Source organism: Macrobrachium nipponense, chromosome 9 (assembly GCF_015104395.2).
Source record: "Macrobrachium nipponense isolate FS-2020 chromosome 9, ASM1510439v2, whole genome shotgun sequence".
Lineage (NCBI taxonomy): Eukaryota > Metazoa > Arthropoda > Malacostraca > Decapoda > Palaemonidae > Macrobrachium > Macrobrachium nipponense.
In genome coordinates this window covers 71869830-71888876 of record NC_061110.1, presented here as the reverse complement: position 1 = coordinate 71888876, position 19047 = coordinate 71869830, and the positions used below count along the sequence as shown (strand labels likewise).

Here is a 19047-nt window from a genome sequence, read left to right as displayed (position 1 = left end):
AGCCAGATACCTGAACCTTCATCACAGGTGAAATACTACTGAATACTTGAAAGGCAACAGTAATCCCTTAAACAACTTAACAGTAGTGCAGAAAATCAGACTAAGTTCATTACAACAGGTGTGAGGCAATCTTATATGTAATCAAATTAATTAAAGGGCATCACTCCATCAACAACTTTAAAAGTTTAAGTATTTCCCTGATTTCAAAAGTCTAAGTACTTCCCTGGTTCTAACTCACTTCAAGTAAATTGAAGGAAAACAGCTCCATTACCACTCTATGTTTCTACCTAAATATAATTATACATATATACTGATGAAAAAGAATAGACTTATAAAAATTCTAAACAAAAAAATTATTATCAAACTCAAAATTTATAAGTGAAATTGACAATATCAGGGAAATGTACTGTCACTTGAAAACAAAGCAAGGTTTAATTAATTCTTGAATTAATTAAGTAAAATTAAATCAAAATTAATTTATCACAAAATTCAAGAAAATTGATTAATTAATCGAAATTCATAAGTGTTAGGCAATAATTAAAATTAGGAAATTAATTCACTAGTGCTAAACAACAATAAAACTTGAAAAGACTTCTAAGTAATTGCAAATTAATTCACAAGTGTTAAATTCAATTAAATGTGCAATGATTAATTAATGAAAAGAATTAAGTCAATCAAATTGTGAATGCAAATGAAAACACAGAAAAATGTGTAAAATACCAAAATTGTAAAAAGCATCAATCACACAGAATATAAAATAAAAACGCACACTTCAATAAGAAAACGGATAAATACAAAAAAAATCACTTCAAACGAAACAAACACAAAACATAAAAAAAATTAGCAATGTATAAAATAATTATGTAAACAATAAGAAGTTTGTATTAGGGCCAAAATTGGATTGCATGCTAGAATTCATGACCCAGTTCCCTATGGGAGAGAAATGTAAAGAAATCGAAGTAGATTTCATCGTGAAAATCGGCAGCAGAAAGAAGGAAACTAAAATAGTCGAATGCATGGAGCAGAATATTCATTAGTAGTGAACTGAATTGATTATGGAATATAGGCCAAAGGACAAGCTCTGGGACTCATAAGAACGTTCACCACTGAAACAGAAATTGACAATAAAAGGTTTCAAAGGTGTAACAGGAGGAAAATCTTGCAGTTCACTATGAATCAAGTGTTAGGAGAGTGTGGAAAATCGATGGAATAAAGAGAATATGAAAGGAGATACAGAAAAAGGAACGAGAGCGGTTGCAGCTAGGGACCGAAGGCACGCTGAAAAGAACCTTAAGTAGTGACTACAGTGCACCGCAAGAGGTGCACTGACGGCACTAACCCGCTGAAGGGTTCATTAGTAGTGAGGAATCGTAACATCCAGGTGCAAGAGAATATGGAAAACAGATTAAGATGAATGTCATCGTGTATATAGAGATGTTTGGCTTCTAAGTACTACGTGCATGAGGCATCTAATCCTATGGAATTTTTGCTTAGTAGGTGTAGCCCTCGATCAACTGTCGATGGATGGTTATGGTAGTTTGCTTATTTTGTTAATTTTCTTCTGCCTTTAACGTATATATCTATGAAAACTACTAAAATTATATATATATATATATATATATATATATATATATATATATATATATATATATATATATATATATTAATGTCCTTTGATATCCAATTCCATCTACGTCGGAATTTCGAGAGGATGAAATCATTATCAACTCAGAAATTCCCTTTGGTCAATATACATAAAATATAATTATTCAGAGGTAGAGCGGATCAAAATTCACGTATATATATATATATATATATATATATATATATATATATATATATATATATATATATATATATATATGTATATATATATATATATATATATATATATATTATATATATATATATATATATACAAGAGGTTTAATCATAAAGAATCAGGACTGTTGCTATAGTAAAGGAGTTAAAATACGCGGCATGACGCCGTTTGACACTGTGCATGTACACTCCGCTCAATACAGCAGTGCATGGAAGGAACGTGTCTATAGTGTGTGGCAGTCGCACTGACTATAATGGAGGAAGTTGAGCAGAGAAGCTGCATAAAATTTTGCCAAAAGCTTCGTGATACCTGCCCAGAGTCCTACGCAAAGAGGAGTGTATGAGCCACACACGAGTGTACGAACGGTTTAAAAGTTTTCAAGATGGCCGACAAAATGTCGATAGTGACAAAAGTTCTGGGAGACCCGCAACCAGCAGAACTGGGAAAAATTTCATTTTCTTCGACTACTAGGTCATTGTTCATCATGAGTTTGCTCCACCTGGTCAGACAGTAAACAAGGAGTATTACTGTGAAGTGTTGCGCCATTTGCGGGATGCTATACATTGGAAAAGTCCAGTATTGCATCCGTCTGGTGAGTGGCAATTGCACCATGACAATGCACCTGCCTATTCAGGGCAGCTTGTGCAGCAGTTTTTGGCGAAGCACATCATCCCCAAGGTCCGACAGCACACTATTCCCCAGATCTTGCCCGTTGCACTTGAAAGGAAGAAGATATCAGGACGCCGAGGAGATCCAAGTGAATTCGATTAAGCAGCTGCAGATGATCCCAGACAAGGAATTCCAGGAATGCTTCCATCAATGGTAATAGCGCTTGATAAAGTGTGAGGCTACCGAAGGGGACTACTTCGAGGGAAATTAAATGTTAGAATGTGTGCGTGAGCGTGATTAATAAATGACTACTCTTACCCTCCCAGTATGGTTCCGGTTAATTCATCCTTGACAGTGATGACATCATAATTCGGTTCAGTTGAAATCCAAAAGAAGGAAAATCCAATTTTCGAACCAGCGGCCAACTGTATGTTCCATAAACATGTTGTGCCGACGGTATACAGTGCAGGAGGGACACTTGGCCTTAAGTATCCATAGGATTCTGTAAGAGCTGGTATGAAGAGTTTAAGGTTATTTGACTATGGTTATTACAATTTGTATATTTAAAATTTGTATCTTTGAAAATAGGTTTCAAACACAAGTTCGACTCTTCTGAAAAGCTTAAAAATACAAATACACCAAACCTGAAGATGTGGAAGTCATTTACTTTATCAATGACCTTCAATTCTGGTTCTAAATAAAAATCATTCCATATAACTGACATGAATGTCATTCATAAAAAGAAAAATTAGTCATGGGATGATCTCACAAAAAGATAAAATTTACATGAATTAAAGAGATAAAAAAGTAAGGTCATTTTCTTTGTGTATACCAAAATTTTATATAGCTACTATATATTAAAAGCGTGACTGTATATATATTCTCTTATTTCTATTATTGAAGAGTGATCTTGATAAATCAAAGTTGTTCTTCTCTTACTTATTCCACTGGTGCACCCCGTCCTTGAAGGCTGATTTATTGCTGAAAAACAAAGTGCAATTAATAATTAAATATAAGGTAATCAGATATTCAGAGCGAAAGGGAGAGAGAAGATAACGAGGAATAAATGTACATGTAAAACTGCTAATTTTTGGGAATGATATATAATCTTTATGTACACAGGGGTTTCTGAAATACCTGAAAGGGCGATGTAAGTTCCAAAAATTTCAGGAAAGTAACTGTTGATGGTGTAGAAGGGCAGTTAAAATGTAGAATAGAGGCACCAGGAATTAGTGGGATCGCCAATCAGATGTTACGTAGTCTTAATAAACTGTCTGAATGGTGTAGTATTTATTAGGAAACGTATATTTTTGCCTTCCATAAAGTAAAGTTCTATAGAGGTAAGTGTGAGATTAATTGAAGCATATTACTGGCTATAACACTGAAGGTATATGGCGGAATATTTCTTAACAAAATAAGACGAAAGCAAAGGAGAGGGGTTTGTGGATCAATTCCTTACGTTGGAATGGTTATTTTCTTAATATTTGAAAGTGAAGAGACTAGCTGCAAGTGGAATTCATGAACCTAGATGTAGTTATGAGACTCAGGAGAGTCAGTGTTGAAGGTAGATTAATAAGATTTGCTAAAGGCTTTTTATGTTAAACATATAATGTGGGTTAACAAATGTACATGTTCTTGCGACTGGTTTAATGAAAAAGTTAGTTTGAGACAAAAGGTATGTCTCCATGTTTAATATCGCAATGGGTGGAGTGAAGTGAGAAAACTAAGAAGGGAAATTATACATATGTAGAAACCTGTAGGATAAGAAAACGATTCATGAACTCAGCTTTGCACAATTAATGTTTGGCGATGATAACGTTCTTGCAATTTGTGAAAAATGTTGAAATTTTTTACAGGAAAGAAAATAAACGAGAATAAATGTAAGCCTGGGTAAACTGAAAGGTAAATGAAAGTCATGGAGCTTGGAGTAATTATTGTTACTCTAAAAGTATAGGATGAATTTGGTCATAATAGTATGAATTATATATTAAATTTTATTTTTTTTTTAATATATATATTAGATATATATATATATATACATGTCTATATAGATATATCTATATTAGATATATATATATATACTAGATATATATAGATATACACACCCACATCACCACACACACATATATATACACATATATATATATATCATATATTATAATAGTATATATATATATATATATATATATATATATATATATATATATATATATTATATATATTATATATATATATAGATATATATATATAGTATATATATATATATATATATATATATATATAGATAGTATATATACATACACAAAAACACACACACCACACATATATATATATATATTATATATATATATATATATATATATATATATATATATATATATATATATGTATATATATAATATATATATATATATATATATATATACTATATATATAATATATATATATATATATATATATATATATATATATATATATATATATATATATATATATATATATATATACACGTATATATACACGTATATATATATATATATATATATATATATATATATATATAACACGTATATATATATATATATATATATATATATATATATATATATATATATATATGTGTGTGTGTGTGTGTGTGTGTGTATGTGTATACAAACCACGCATGCGAATATAACCTCAGATGCCTATTATGATAATTGTGTGTTTATGTGTTTAATATTTCCATAACAAGAGAAAATATATGTTGAAAAAACAGCTGAAAGTAACCTGTATAATTTGAAAATGTCATCTTCTGGTGAGGGATCTGCAGTCCTTACTTACTTTCATATTGGATCTTAAATCCAGGATGCTGTGCTGACCCATCTGTGTAAAACGTAATGTCTAAAGAGTTGCTGATCGTTCCAGGTATGCGTCGAGGAATAGTGGTGCCACATATGGCAGATCTGTAGAATATAGGAGCTTGTATAAGAATATTTTTACACTCAATATTAAATTTATCATATGCGAATGGCGATAAGAGTAAAAACACGGTGCTTTAATCTGTAAGACATCTGTATAATAAAAAAAACAATTTGCATGAATTTTAAGACTATATTGATGCAACCTTATCGGTTTCTTTGGAATCAACGAGAGCCATCGTTCTAATTTATAGACGCAAATGCGCGATATCTCAGCGGACCAGTAAACGATAAAGGAAAATATCACACTAGACCTATCATGGCACTTGAAGTTAGGGACGACCACATGCTTAATTCAGAGGAAAGGGAAAACTCGAGGTGAAAGCACCGAAGTTTGGTCAACTATTGAAATGCAGTTCATCGTATGAAGAAGCATTTTTGACAGATCAATTTGTCTGGAGAAATCATGCTAGTATTCACAGCAAGAAGTGCCCATATGTAGTCGGCTGTTATTTCCAAATGCAATAAGAGAGTCAGACTTCATGAAGATCAGCCAAATATATTTATGTCTAGCCAGAGTATGGAAGATTAGACCAAAAGTGGACTGGGAGACTGGATTTGGATTAGGTACACAAATCATGGATAATTACAATTGAGAAATAGTGATGGAAATTTAGTTTATGTCTTATTAATGCATTCTTACAAAATTCTTATATCAATAACCGTAGCTATTATTATTATTATTATTATTATTATTATTATTATTATTATTATTATTATTATTATTATTATTATTATTACTCTACATAGGAAAATATATTTTTGTGTTGCTATTATCATTACTTCGTCTCATTCATCCTTCATTTTTTCCTGCCTATGATGAAACTACGTTACATATCTGTTGGTAATTATGAAATAAAAAGTATTCATACTTGCTCTGTTTTTAAACTCTTATTCCTATCTGAAGGTCAAAACTTAGAAAAAAAGAAAGAAAGAAAAAAAAAAACATCGTCCCTTCAAATCTCAAAATTGCCGGCTTCAGGTACTTTTAGAGACATGAATTTTCTACATTTTTCGATTTTCTAAGTGGCTTTAAACGTAAATATACTGTAGGCTGGTTAGTATTTTCACCACATTTTTTTTGCTTTTGCCTCAGTTTCTTTTTTTTTTTTTTTTGAATCGAAACCCTGGATAAGGCCAAGTTTTTTTTTTTTGGTTACCGATTTGTATGAGACTTGGGAGACGTAGTTAGTCGGATGAACATTATTCTCTAAAACACCCTTCCCGTAAGGGATAGTGTCGTCAGTGCACCTCATGCGATGCACTGTAGGTATTACTTAAGGTTCTTTGCAGCTTGCCTGTGTCCCCTAGCTGCAACCATTTCGTTCGTTTTACTGTACCTCCTTTTATATTCTCTTTCCTTCACCTGATTTTCCACCCTTTCCTTTACAACTGATTCATAGTGCAACTGAGAGGTTTTCCTCCTGTTACACCTTTCAGCTCTTTTACTGTCAATTGCCGTTTCAGCGCTGAATGATCTTATAGGTCCCAATGCTTGTCCTTTGGCCTAACTTCTATATTCAATTCTGAAATGTCCTTAACGTTTTCTTTGTCTCTAAGGGAATCTATCCGTTTTTTTTTTTTTTTTTTTTTTTTTTTTTTTTTTTTTTTTTTACTTTGAATGTCCTCTGAACTTGATTACACTTGTTTAAAAGACACATTTGCAATTGATAGTTAATCTTCCGAAAAATATTTCTTTACCGTAGCACATTTTTACCAAATTATTGGATAATTTAACCATCAACATTTCATTTACTTTTGATTTTCATGAATCCTACAATGGATACCCATTGGCTTGGCATCTCCCCCATTTAATTTTTCAGGTAATCCACTGATTCTGATTTGAATGAATCTCGGTTAGTATATATTTTTGTTTTCGGTAATGATGACCTTAGTAGATTTTTAATTTCATATGTTAGTCCGAAATCCAAAATGTTAATTTTGTTTTCTGTAATTTTCGGATAGCATGACTAAAGTTTCTGTTCTTCAGAATTCTTCTCTGGACGTATAATAATTCAGTTCGCCATACCCAGTTTGCTCTAAATCCCTTGCTCCTCATTCTCTCCAAACCCCTATTAATATTAAGACATAATTATATCAATATCTGTAATTTCTCAACAAACAAAATAATTTTAAGGTATGGGTTTTTAAACTTCTAGGTCAAAGCAATTATGTTGATTCTGTATTGATTAAGTGCTCATTGAAAATGCTCTTACTTTTAGTGGTAAGGATTCATAGTTTACTTACCCAGTTAAAGGAGAGTCAGTAAATTCGTTGTCGAGAATGGTTATATATGCGCAAGAGCAACATGCCCCGAGGTCGAACTCGATGAATGTCAACCTTAGGATTGTCCCGACTGGCATGGCCATTTTCCAAGTACAGGTCATTGGTAAGTCTAGGGAATTACGGACAACAATTTCTCCTTGTGTATCTGTGACATCTAGAAATTGGAGACGAGAAACAATAGTTTTAAAAAATTACTAGATAATAAACAAAATATTCCCTCGTCAAATAATAGTTCCATAACTTTTAACTACTTGTTGCTAATTATTTAAACAGTCTACCAGGAAATCGGTTCTCAGTGATTATATAGGTTATGTATTTTAGATTTTGAAAACTATGAAAGCCTCTTCTGTTTTGGCTTATAAAAGGCTCATACTTAGATACTTACCTATAATTGTAGGATCACAAAAATAAGCCTCGATACCTAAAACAAAAAATTTATTCGGATTAAAAGACAAAAAGTAAATGATACGGAATGTATGTTTGATACTGTACTATGATCATGCACAATGTATTTATCTATGAAAGGAAAAGGCTTCATTTCTCAGAGTAATGAACTGCAGAAAACACATTGAGATAAACTTCTTTGTATTTCTTTGGTTAAGAAATATACCTTGATCATCAATATGGATCAATGAACATTTACAAAATTATTTTCATTTGGATACTCGTTAACGTGTGCACTCATCATTTTTTATGACAATGTTTTCACAATTTTGGTTAGTAAGAGAAATTTTAGTTTTTGCACACCAGGGATAACTTAATAGCTGTATCTATAAAGGTGCTCAACGATAAATGGATAACGATGAAATATAGTGTTGTTTTAAAACGTTAATCAGCGCAAAATGAACCGCGATGAAATGAAAGTGAAGAAAGATATTTAAGCTTAAAATATTATTTAGTTTTAATGGTATTAGAATATATTTTGATTAATTACGTGATTGTATTTTCATCGGAGTTTTTATAATACTAAGTGCTATCGTCGTTTATAGGTAGGTTATCGAGATAAGGTATAGAACATGGAATTAATTCGTGATAGAAAAGGGAGGATAATGGTTCGTTTGGCAAACCCTTGCTGGGTAGGGGAGAGACTCCAGCGCAAGGCGTTAAAAGATGGATATAGAATTGAATGAGGAAGTCGGAGAGAAAAACACAGGAGCGGAGAATGGAACTCGTTCAAGAGAAAATATTTGCAAATAGAAATTATATTGGTTATCGGAATGAAAATTGATGGTGTCTAATAAATAGATGAACACTTGAAAAATATATATGTATGGAAAACATATATTACAACTGTTGAGTATAAAAATAATGGATAAGTATTTGTTAATGGCTCAAGAGTGAATCTAGTTAATATAGATAGTAATATAACTATAAAAGTGGCTGATGAAGGAATTTGGAAGTCAACTGAAATGCCGAAAAATGGAAAAGCCTCAGCAGTGAGTTGGAATGACAGGTGAGATGCTACGCTGGAGTGGTTGTGATGTGTTTGGGTGACTGGAAGTGGTCCAGAAAACTGATCTGGGGAAGCGGTCTAGAAAAGTGATATAGGGAAGCGGTCCAGAAAACTGATCTGGGGAAGCGGTCTAGAAAACGGATCTGGGGAAGCGGTCCAAAAAACTGATCTAGACAAGGAAATGCTCTGACAGAATGAGCTTCTTTTCCATTGCTATTTCATCTGCTTCAGTTATAATGTAATATAATTCCAATTAAAGGTTTGTTCTTATGTAAAACAGTCTATCAAAATAATGTTACCTGAAAATCGAATTCAAAAGAATCACTTTGCTGACAGACAATACTTGCTTGATTTTTTTACAAGGTCGTATATATATATGTGTGTGTGTGCGTGTGTGTGTGTGTGCGTGTGATGTGGCTTTATATAACAACTTACTCTCATAAGTAAATTCGAAGCCTTCAAGTACGCTAGATCCATCGGAAAAGAGATGGAGTTCCACGTTGTTCGTTGGGACGGTTATGGTGAAGGGAACAGCCGGTGCTCCACAATATGGACTGAAAAATCCATTCAGTGGATTACTCTTCCTTATTTCTATATAGTTATACAAATAATAACAGCCTAAAGCTATGTATTCTATGAGAAGTAAAGGCAAAATCATACTGTATACCATTTACCAATGAATTTGGCCTTACTTATAATAAATTATATTTACATACTGATGTGTGTGCACTATCTCTCTCTCTCTCTCTCTTAACACAATACATACACACGCACGATCACACACACACACATACATGCATATATATATATATATATATATATATATATATATATATATATATATATATATATATATATATATATATATATATTATATATATATATATATATATATATATGCATGTATGTGTGTGTGTGTGATCGTGCGTGTGAATGTATTGTGTTAAGAGAGAGAGAGAGAGAGATAGTGCACACACTATCTCTCTCTCTCTCTCTCTCTCTCTCTCTCTCTCTCTATATATATATATATATATATATATATATATATATATATATATATATATATATATATTATATATATATATATATATATATATATATATATATATATATATATTACAAGTGTGTAATGTTAAGTGAAATCACATATCATGTCTTGCTTGGAGACAAGCTGGGCTGTAAGGGCAGCTTACTTGAGCGAAAGAATTTGAGTACGCAAACAGTTTAATCAAGAGACTGTTCGCCCTGTCGTCAAGCATGTACATTCGTTTGTACGGATGTTACATGCCTAATAGTCCAAGGCACTTGCGAAAGTCACTTTCTTTTTGGTGAGCACAAAGAGGTCAGGTGGTACACGCTGAGTGTCAGGAGAGAAAGCCCCATCATAAAGGTATGATACATTTTGTAAGACTTAGAAAGCCGTTACCTTTGAAAAGAGAGAGAAGAGTGAAATACTTTCTTTACTTAGGTACTTTGAAAAGAGTGATGTGTGAATATCTTTTATCCATTATTATCTTTATTACAGATGGGTCCTATTCCATGGCTAATTTAGAGACAGGATTCTCTAACCTGACTAATATAATGAACTTATTGACATTTTGGGTCTGGGAGTAAATTCTTAGTCAGGAGGGTAGAATGTTAACTTACTGGTTTCTTTATGGGCAGATTTGGATTTTCTGTCATTATGACTTTTTGATCATTTTGTTCTATTTTATATTCATCTGCTTTGGGTAATAAATAGTATATTTTTATACTTACGAGATCTTAATAGCCTAACGACATGGTTGCAGACAGAGGGCACCATTGACGACAGGTAAGGGTTTCTGACTTATGTAGTTTAATAAAAAGGGGGGCGGGTAAGCTGTAGGTACGCTAACGAGGAGACTGGTGACCAGTTAGACATAGATGGTTTTTTTTTTTTTTTGGTAGGAAAAGGGGTTATAATCATGTCACAGGCAACTTGGGGCTCTTTTTGCTGATTCAATGGGTTGGACAAGGAGAAGCAGTTCATCTCTCGGGCTAAGTCAGTGTCAGCCGTCTTGGGATTCTTGAATAACAGTGTTTTAAAACTTGAAGAGGAAAAGTTTCATTTTCGACGTATTAAAGTGTTTCGCAAGTTCACGCATATTTGCGGTGCGTATACAAATTCGGTTTCCAGTCATATGAAGATGTGAGTGTATTTTCAAGTTTTCTTTCTTATTTTCTTCTTTTTGTCTTTTATATTTTTCTTTTTACTTTTTTGTTGTTGTTTATGTTCCTGTTCTTTGTTTGTGGCGAATTTACTCGAGCGGAGTTTTTGTAGCGAGTCACGCCCTGAGAAAGAGAGAGAGAGAGAGAGAGAGAGAGCCGGTGTGTGAGACTGAGACGGTTGCCGGGGTGGATTGCTTGGTAAGCGTTTTGCATTGTTTTTTCTTTTTCTATCCCTTCCCTATTTTGTTGTTGTTGTTGTTGCTTTCGTGGGATTACTATTAATATACTGGGCGTGGGGCGCGTTTGTCTTTTGTTATCCATTATTGGGGAAAAATTTGTGTTCATTTTTCTGGATTGGGTTTTGTGTATATAAATACATTGATGCTATTGAGATCTGGGAAGCTTATAGAACAAAATAGCTTTAGGAAACAGAGAAAAATGGCGGATACTAAGAATACCACAACGCTACTACATCACATAACAAACGTAAGTGCAGGCTGCGCGTCCATTCAGAGGGATTGTAGTTGGCATCTTATCACAAATTTTTATTGAAGGAGTTAATAATTATTTAGCGGGAAAGAATATATTGGATGATGTAGAGGCATTTAGAGAGGCGAAAGCTTTGCTAGATTTCAAGAGGGGAGACCTCTCCCATCATTGCCAGAGTTTCCAATTTACAAAATGTCGTACCTGGACGGACTTGCAAGCATTTTTGAAAACAGCGTATGGCTCAATGGAACACGGAGATATGGTGAGGGACCTTCGGGGTCTTTATAAACTACGGGAGGGCACTAATAGCCTCGTAGAACATAGTTCAAAACTTTTTGATGCAGTGGCGGATTGGGTAGGAAAATTTAAAACATCTAAATGAACTACAGGGGGTAATCTCTCTCTGGATAACATTCATAAACTGATCTATTTTTCCCGGCTCTTGCACGACGTACCGGATGCGATAGTGAATAGCTTTGATGAAAAGATTGAACCTACATCAGACGAAGAATTACTTTATACCCAAATTGAAAAACATGCCAAAATGTCCCACTGTAGATAGCACAATTTTTAATGGGACAGGCCCGAGGGATATAGCGCAAAGAGACACGGAATTTTCTCCTCCTCATCTGTGCGCAAAAGTTGAGTATAACAAAAGATCGATCAATCAAAAGCAACAGCAGTTGCGCTGTTTCAACTGCAATAAACCAGGGCATCCAAAGAAATTGTGTAGGGTTAAATATAGTGGAATGTGTAAGAGTACTGATCATTATTGGCAGTCTTGTCCGTCTCAGGTACGGAGGGATGCGAGGCCTACACCTCAAGGTTCTGGTAATTATAATGTGAGAACTTCCCAGGCAGGTCAAACCAGAGGGCAAAGGGATCAGCAAAATTTTTGGAAGCCCGATTAACAAAAAGGTACAGGTAATTGGTAAATGCCATTGTGGTCTCGTGGGGACGCCCCAGAGCCCAAGCCTATAGTCTATGGAACAGTAGGGGATGCGGATATCCCGATATTTATAGACTCGGGGGCATCAATAAATCTAATGGACTATAATTTGTATCAATCCACGTTTTCCAATTAACCTGTGCAACCCTCAACTGAGACGGTGTGTGATGTGCAAGCCCAAAGATTAAACACCCTGGGCTGTGTTCAAATACAGTTTACTCTCGGTGACAGAATGTTAACAGAACCATTTTTGGTAATGAAAGGAATTGTGTTGGGCAACAGACTTTTGCTGGGTCATCCTGCTTGTAGAAGACACAAGATTTTGATCCATGCGGGTGTTAATGGGATTACAGTCGGGATACCAGGTATTTTTCTGCCTTATGAGGATGTGAATAGAATGGAGGACATAGAGGTTATTGAAAGAGGAGATGTGCTCGGTGATATTAATGGTGGTGATATGAGTGTTATGGAGAAAGGTAATATTAAAACCCACGTTGCTGATATGGGAAATGATTATGGGGGTTCTATCAGTGTTCACAGTGATAACAATGGTGGTGATGATACTTTGGATGGTGATGTTGATACTAATATTGATGTTATTTCTGATGCTAGCAATGCTGGGGGTAATACTGAGGGTGGTAATGTGTATGGGGCGGTGGAAAGGAGAGGTACTAACCACAAATATAGAGGTGTTTTATCTGAAGATATTATGTTACTACCAGGTTCGAAGACTATGGTAAAAGTTAAATTGAAGGAAATGAAAAAAACCCACAGATGTGTGTTATTGAAAATAGCGAAAAGCTTAGAGGGGTTGTTAGCACGGCATCGGTGAACAGTGTATCCAAGGATGGGTTTACGTGGTTAGAGTTGCTAAACTGTAATGATACAGTTAGGAGATACCAGAAGAATACATATATATTGGATTTCCAAGATTGGAGTTGTGATAGTAGTTCAGTGGCTATCGTAGAGGGGAAACCTGAGTTTTCGGTGGCAGGAATGCAATCAAGGAAACGAATATTTGGAGAACATTTAGCTAATGCGGATTATAGCGAACATGTTGAAGCGATAAGCGGGCTCTTGGCAGAATTTGGGGATACGGTAGCCTTACAAGGTGATAAATTGGCGTTGACTAATGTGTTAGAGCATAAGGTAAATTTGGAGAGTGACACAAAACCTATTTATATTCCTGCATATCACATACCTTTCAAAATCAGAGAACAGGTAGAGAAAGAGGTTAATAGATGGGAAGAAGAAGGAATCATTAGACCCAGCGTGTCTCCTTACAACTTTCCCTTGTTAGCGGTGCCTAAGAAAGACGGTTCTGTCCGTGTATGCGTCGATTTTAGACGTTTAAATGGAAAGACGATCCCTGACCGTTACCCAGTCATGTGCATATCAGATCTTTTTGTTGAAATTGGGGGACATAATATTTATAGCTCAATTGATTTGGTGCAGGTTTTCTTACAGGTCCCTCTTTGTGAGAGTAGCAAGGAATATACCGCTTTTTCAGTGCCCAAGGGACACTATGAATTTACGAGAATGCCTTTCTGTTTATCGGGCAGTCCGATGACCTTTACCAGGTTGGTGAAAACAGTTTTGCACGGTTTATTGGGTAAAAATGTTTTTGTGTATATGGATGACATCCTAGTCGCAACGGACATGATCGCACAACACCTGGAAGTGCTTACAGAAGTACTTAGGAGGCTTAGATTAGCGGGGTTGAAAATTAAGCTAGCCAAGTGCTCGTTCTTGAAAAAGCAGATCACATATCTAGGTCACGTCATATCTAAGGAAGGGGTGAGAGTAAATGACGATAAAGTCACAGCAATAGCGAATTTTCGCACCCCCAGATCAAAGAAAGAGATTAAGTCATTCCTGGGTATCGCCGGTTTCTTCAGGAGGTTTGTGAAAGGGTTCTCTAATATAGCAGCTCCCCTAACTGATGTGTTGTGGGAAGACGTTCAATTTCAATGGAATGAACCCCAGGCGGAGAGTTTCCAAAAGCTCAAGGACGTGCTAATGAATCTCCCGGTTTTGAAGTTTCCAGATTTTAGCGAACCTTTTACATTAGTGACTGATGCAAGCCAGGAAGGTATAGGTGCTTGCCTTATGCAAAAGTTCAATGGGAAATTTCATTCTATAGCTTTTTATAGCAGGAAGTTCAGGACAAAAGGCAGCAACGAGAAGTCCATGGCCACCATAGATAAAGAAGCCTTTGCAATAGTGTCGAGCTTAGTTCATTTTAAAATGTTACTGAAGGGGAATAAAGTAGAAGTTCTTACAAACCACAAACCATTACTAGATCTTTTTAATAAACATGATTTGTCGCCAAAAAGAGCTCGATGGTTTTTAACTATCAGAGATTTTGATGCAAAGCTCAAATATATAGAGGGCAAATTTAACGTTGTTGCTGATTCTCTCAGCAGGAGTTTTCATGACACGGAAGGTTTCCAAGTCACGCAAGTCACTAGCGAGGCCATACAATGGGATATACCTCTCATAGAGCAAAGGCAAGATGAAGACGAGATTTTAGCAGATGCAAAAGCGTTTCTAAGAGGGGAATTAGTCAGGAAACGTTATAAGTTGCCTTTTTCGGGTTTGGAGTTGGAAGGTAATCTATTGGTTAGGAAAATTAAATATAAGTTGAGAACCAGTGAAAGTAAAGGAGATATGACACAGATTGTAATTCCGAAGGTCCTAATTCCAGTGGTTTTTGATATAGTTCATTGCAGGTTTGGTAGTCCACACTTGGGAATAGAAAAAATGTAAGATGAGGTTCGTGCTAAATACATTTGGAAAAACAAGGGGAAAAATGTGGAAAATTTCATAAGGAATTGTATGGTATGCAATGCTTGTAAGCCTGCAAGGACAACTTCATGCAAATTAGGATCATTTCCTATACCGAGTAGACCTTTTCAGAGAATACATATGGATATCTTGGGGAATTTTTGTGAGTCTAGATAAGCGTACAAGTGCTTGTTAGTGATAATAGATGAACTTACAAGGATAGTAGAAATTTTCCCACTTAAGCATAAAACGGCCAAAGAAGTAGCCATACCGTTTTTCAATGGTATCATTTGTAGATATGGCTCACCTGAAGTTCTATTAACCGACAATGGGAGGGAATTTGTGAACAAAACCTTGGAATGTTTAGCTGAAGTCATGGAGATGCAGAAACTAACAATTATTCCATACAGACCCGAGGCTAATGGGTTGTCCGAACGAGCAAACAGGAAAGTGCTCGAGGCTCTCAGGAAAACTGTAGGTGGTAATGATAAGAATTGGGACAGATATGTTAATGTTGTTAGACATAGTATTAACACTATGGTTAGTGATTCCATTAAAATGTCCCCATTTGAAGCTTTGTTTGGTTGTCCTGCACCAGGCACATTTGATTTGCTAACTATGCCTCATCATGGGGAGGATATGGTCGAGGCGTTGGTATCCACAGCGAGAGAGAGACACGCTTGTCTCAGCCGTAATCTTGAATCCACAACCAGAGATATGGTACAGAAGAGTAATAGTAAAACTTTTGATCCCAAGATCAATGTCGGAGACAAGGTATTTTTAAAACTTAACATGAGAAATGAGCTAACTTACAAACTAGGCCCGAAGTTTGAAGGTCCTTTCAAAGTCACTGAAGAGAAAATTGGAAACAGATTTGTAGTCTTAGAGGAAAAAACAGGTTGGTCGAGGTTAACACATATCTCGAAATTGAAAAGAATTGGTTGTGGTGATTAATATATTGTCGCGCAGTTGCATTTTTTTTTTCCTTTTTTTTCTTGTTGTCTGTTTTTCGATTTGGTGGCGGAATGCTTTCACGTTTTTTTTCTCTCTTTTATTTACTTCTACTGTTTTTTTTTCTTATTATGCGCAAATCTGCGGCATTTTGGCGTAAGATTTCGGGGTTAATATTTTACGTGGGAAGTGGTTGAAATCTGGCAAATTGTTGTTTTAGCTGAGAAACGTGATAATAAACATGTAATTATTCCCGTGTGTATGATATTTGGGGCTGAATTTTTGGGGTTTCATGAGCCGAATAGATGACATTGGGGTTTTATATAATTCGGGTAGTGTCGTGGGAACTTTTGATTTAAGGACAAGTTTTTGGAGGGGGGACGATTTTTTTTTTTTGTGGGGTCATTAAGTAAATAGAGGAAATATTTATATCACTGGAGTGGTGTTATTATTAAGTGGTGATTTATAGATATATATAGATATATATATATATATATATATATATTATATATATATATATATATATATATATAATATATACATATATATATATATATATATATATATATATATATATATATATATATATATATATATATATATATATATATATATACATATATATATATATACATATATATATATATATATATATATATATATATATATATATATATATATATATATATATATATATATATATATATATATATATATATATATATATGGAGATGGTATTAATCCTTGGGGTTGACTTTCTTTTTTTTTTTGGTGGTATTTAATTATAGAATTGTAAGTTTATCGTAGTTTTTTATCCCAAATAGGTGATAATTTTTTATATAATTGGACAGTATCGTTTGGGTGAATTATGTCTTCGAGATAACTTTGGAGCACCTTGGTCATACCCTGGAAATAGTTCTGTGGAATGTGCTGATGTAGTTTCAGTATAGAACATTATTTTGAGAATCATAAGTTTCTGAAGTTGCGAGTCTGACTATGCTGCAGTTCGAAGCACCTGAGGTGTTCACAGGTGGATTTTTTGCTAATGTTGCTGTAATGAGTCCGGTTGCGGATTTTTCCCTTTGGAGTTGATTACTCGGGGATTTGCACTATTCTCGTAGATGTTGATTACATCATTCCATGGGAATGTATCATGTAAGGGGATTCTTTTCTGGTCGTTTCTGGTCGATGGGATTGCTGCGGTAGCAGATTCCGTAACGGTACACATTCCGTTTTGAGAAAGATATTGAATTACATATGTTTCTTTTTCTATTATGTGCGCTGTGTAATGGGGGAAAGCTTACTTATTATTGTTGTTATGATCTTATTTTTTTCCTCCCTTTTTTTCTTTTTTTTCCGTTTCTTACAAGAGATGTTGTAATGGGGGTTAAGCTCTAAATAGCATTTTTATTTTAGATAGGAGATATAATTTGTTGCGATATGTGAGTTAGATAGAAGGGGTGTTCAGCATTATATTTTATGGAGGTTAGTTATATAAACAATAAAGGAGTTTTTGCTGTTAGACGTTATGGGTTCTCTTTTGATAGCGTGTTTGTCAGATATGGGATTATTTGTGAGTATTCAGTGGGTAAAGATTATATTTTGTTTGGCGAGGAATTTTTAATATTTGACTAGTAGATTGAGTATATTAATTAATGACGGATTTGTGGGGTAAAGCAAGACTTTAGTTATTTTATGACCATGTAGACCTTTTAAATATGGACTCACAATGACTTTAGAGAATTCCCAACCCTACGTGATGATGGCGATGGAGACGACTTCGTTCTACAGTACCCGAGGTCAAGTCAAGCCTACACACGATTGGCGTTTCTATGGACTGCCTTTGTAAAGGATGAGATGTCTTCGATATACCGTCTCAGGATACGTTCTGGGATAAATCAGGAGTCTACAGTCTTCGATGAGGCAGGTGCGAGTAGCACTTGCATAGAAGTCACGGGATATTTCCTTGACAATGGGATGGTGATCATGTTTCCTTCAGTAGAAAACGTCGAATCTACAGTTTCACGACGAGAGGGTGTTGGATACACTCACGAGGGTCGCAAACGCTGAATAATGGCACGTGCTGAGTTGTTCCGAGTTGGTTTACGCACTCGACCTTTGTCTACAACTATTCGTCGAGTTCTGCTTATCTTAGTGACGAGGATGAGCCTTTCTTTAGTGACTGTTACACTATACCAATATTAATGATCATGTAAGGTGCTATACTGATCACAATTTGTGCGCCAGGAGTTCTTAAACTTTTGTGCATTCGACGAAGCACAAGGGCTCCAGCAACGGAGGTGGCCCTAAGTCATGTGGTTTCTGATTTGTGTAATTTAATCAAAAGGGGGGATAAGATATATATATATATATATATATATATATAATATATATATAAATATATATATATATATATATATATGTATATATACATATATATATACTTATATATATATATATAATATATATATATATATATGTGTGTATAATATATGTATATATATATTATAATATATATATATATCATATATACATATATAGATATATATATGAT

General features: G+C 34.4%; 1 protein-coding gene across 1 annotated transcript in view; it reads right to left on the bottom strand.

The window, feature by feature from the left end:
• LOC135218100 (exoskeleton protein RP43-like) overlaps positions 1–12748 on the bottom strand; it is a 27442-nt gene extending 14694 nt beyond the window's left edge. The window contains exons 1-5 of the mRNA XM_064254247.1: positions 12675–12748; positions 9563–9681; positions 8060–8095; positions 7636–7828; positions 5252–5373 (exon numbers count right to left, since the gene is read on the bottom strand). Of these exons, the coding sequence (XP_064110317.1) occupies positions 5252–5373; positions 7636–7828; positions 8060–8095; positions 9563–9681; positions 12675–12748 (544 nt within the window). The remainder of the gene's footprint in view (positions 1–5251; positions 5374–7635; positions 7829–8059; positions 8096–9562; positions 9682–12674) is intronic.
• Positions 12749–19047: the final 6299 nt, after the last annotated feature.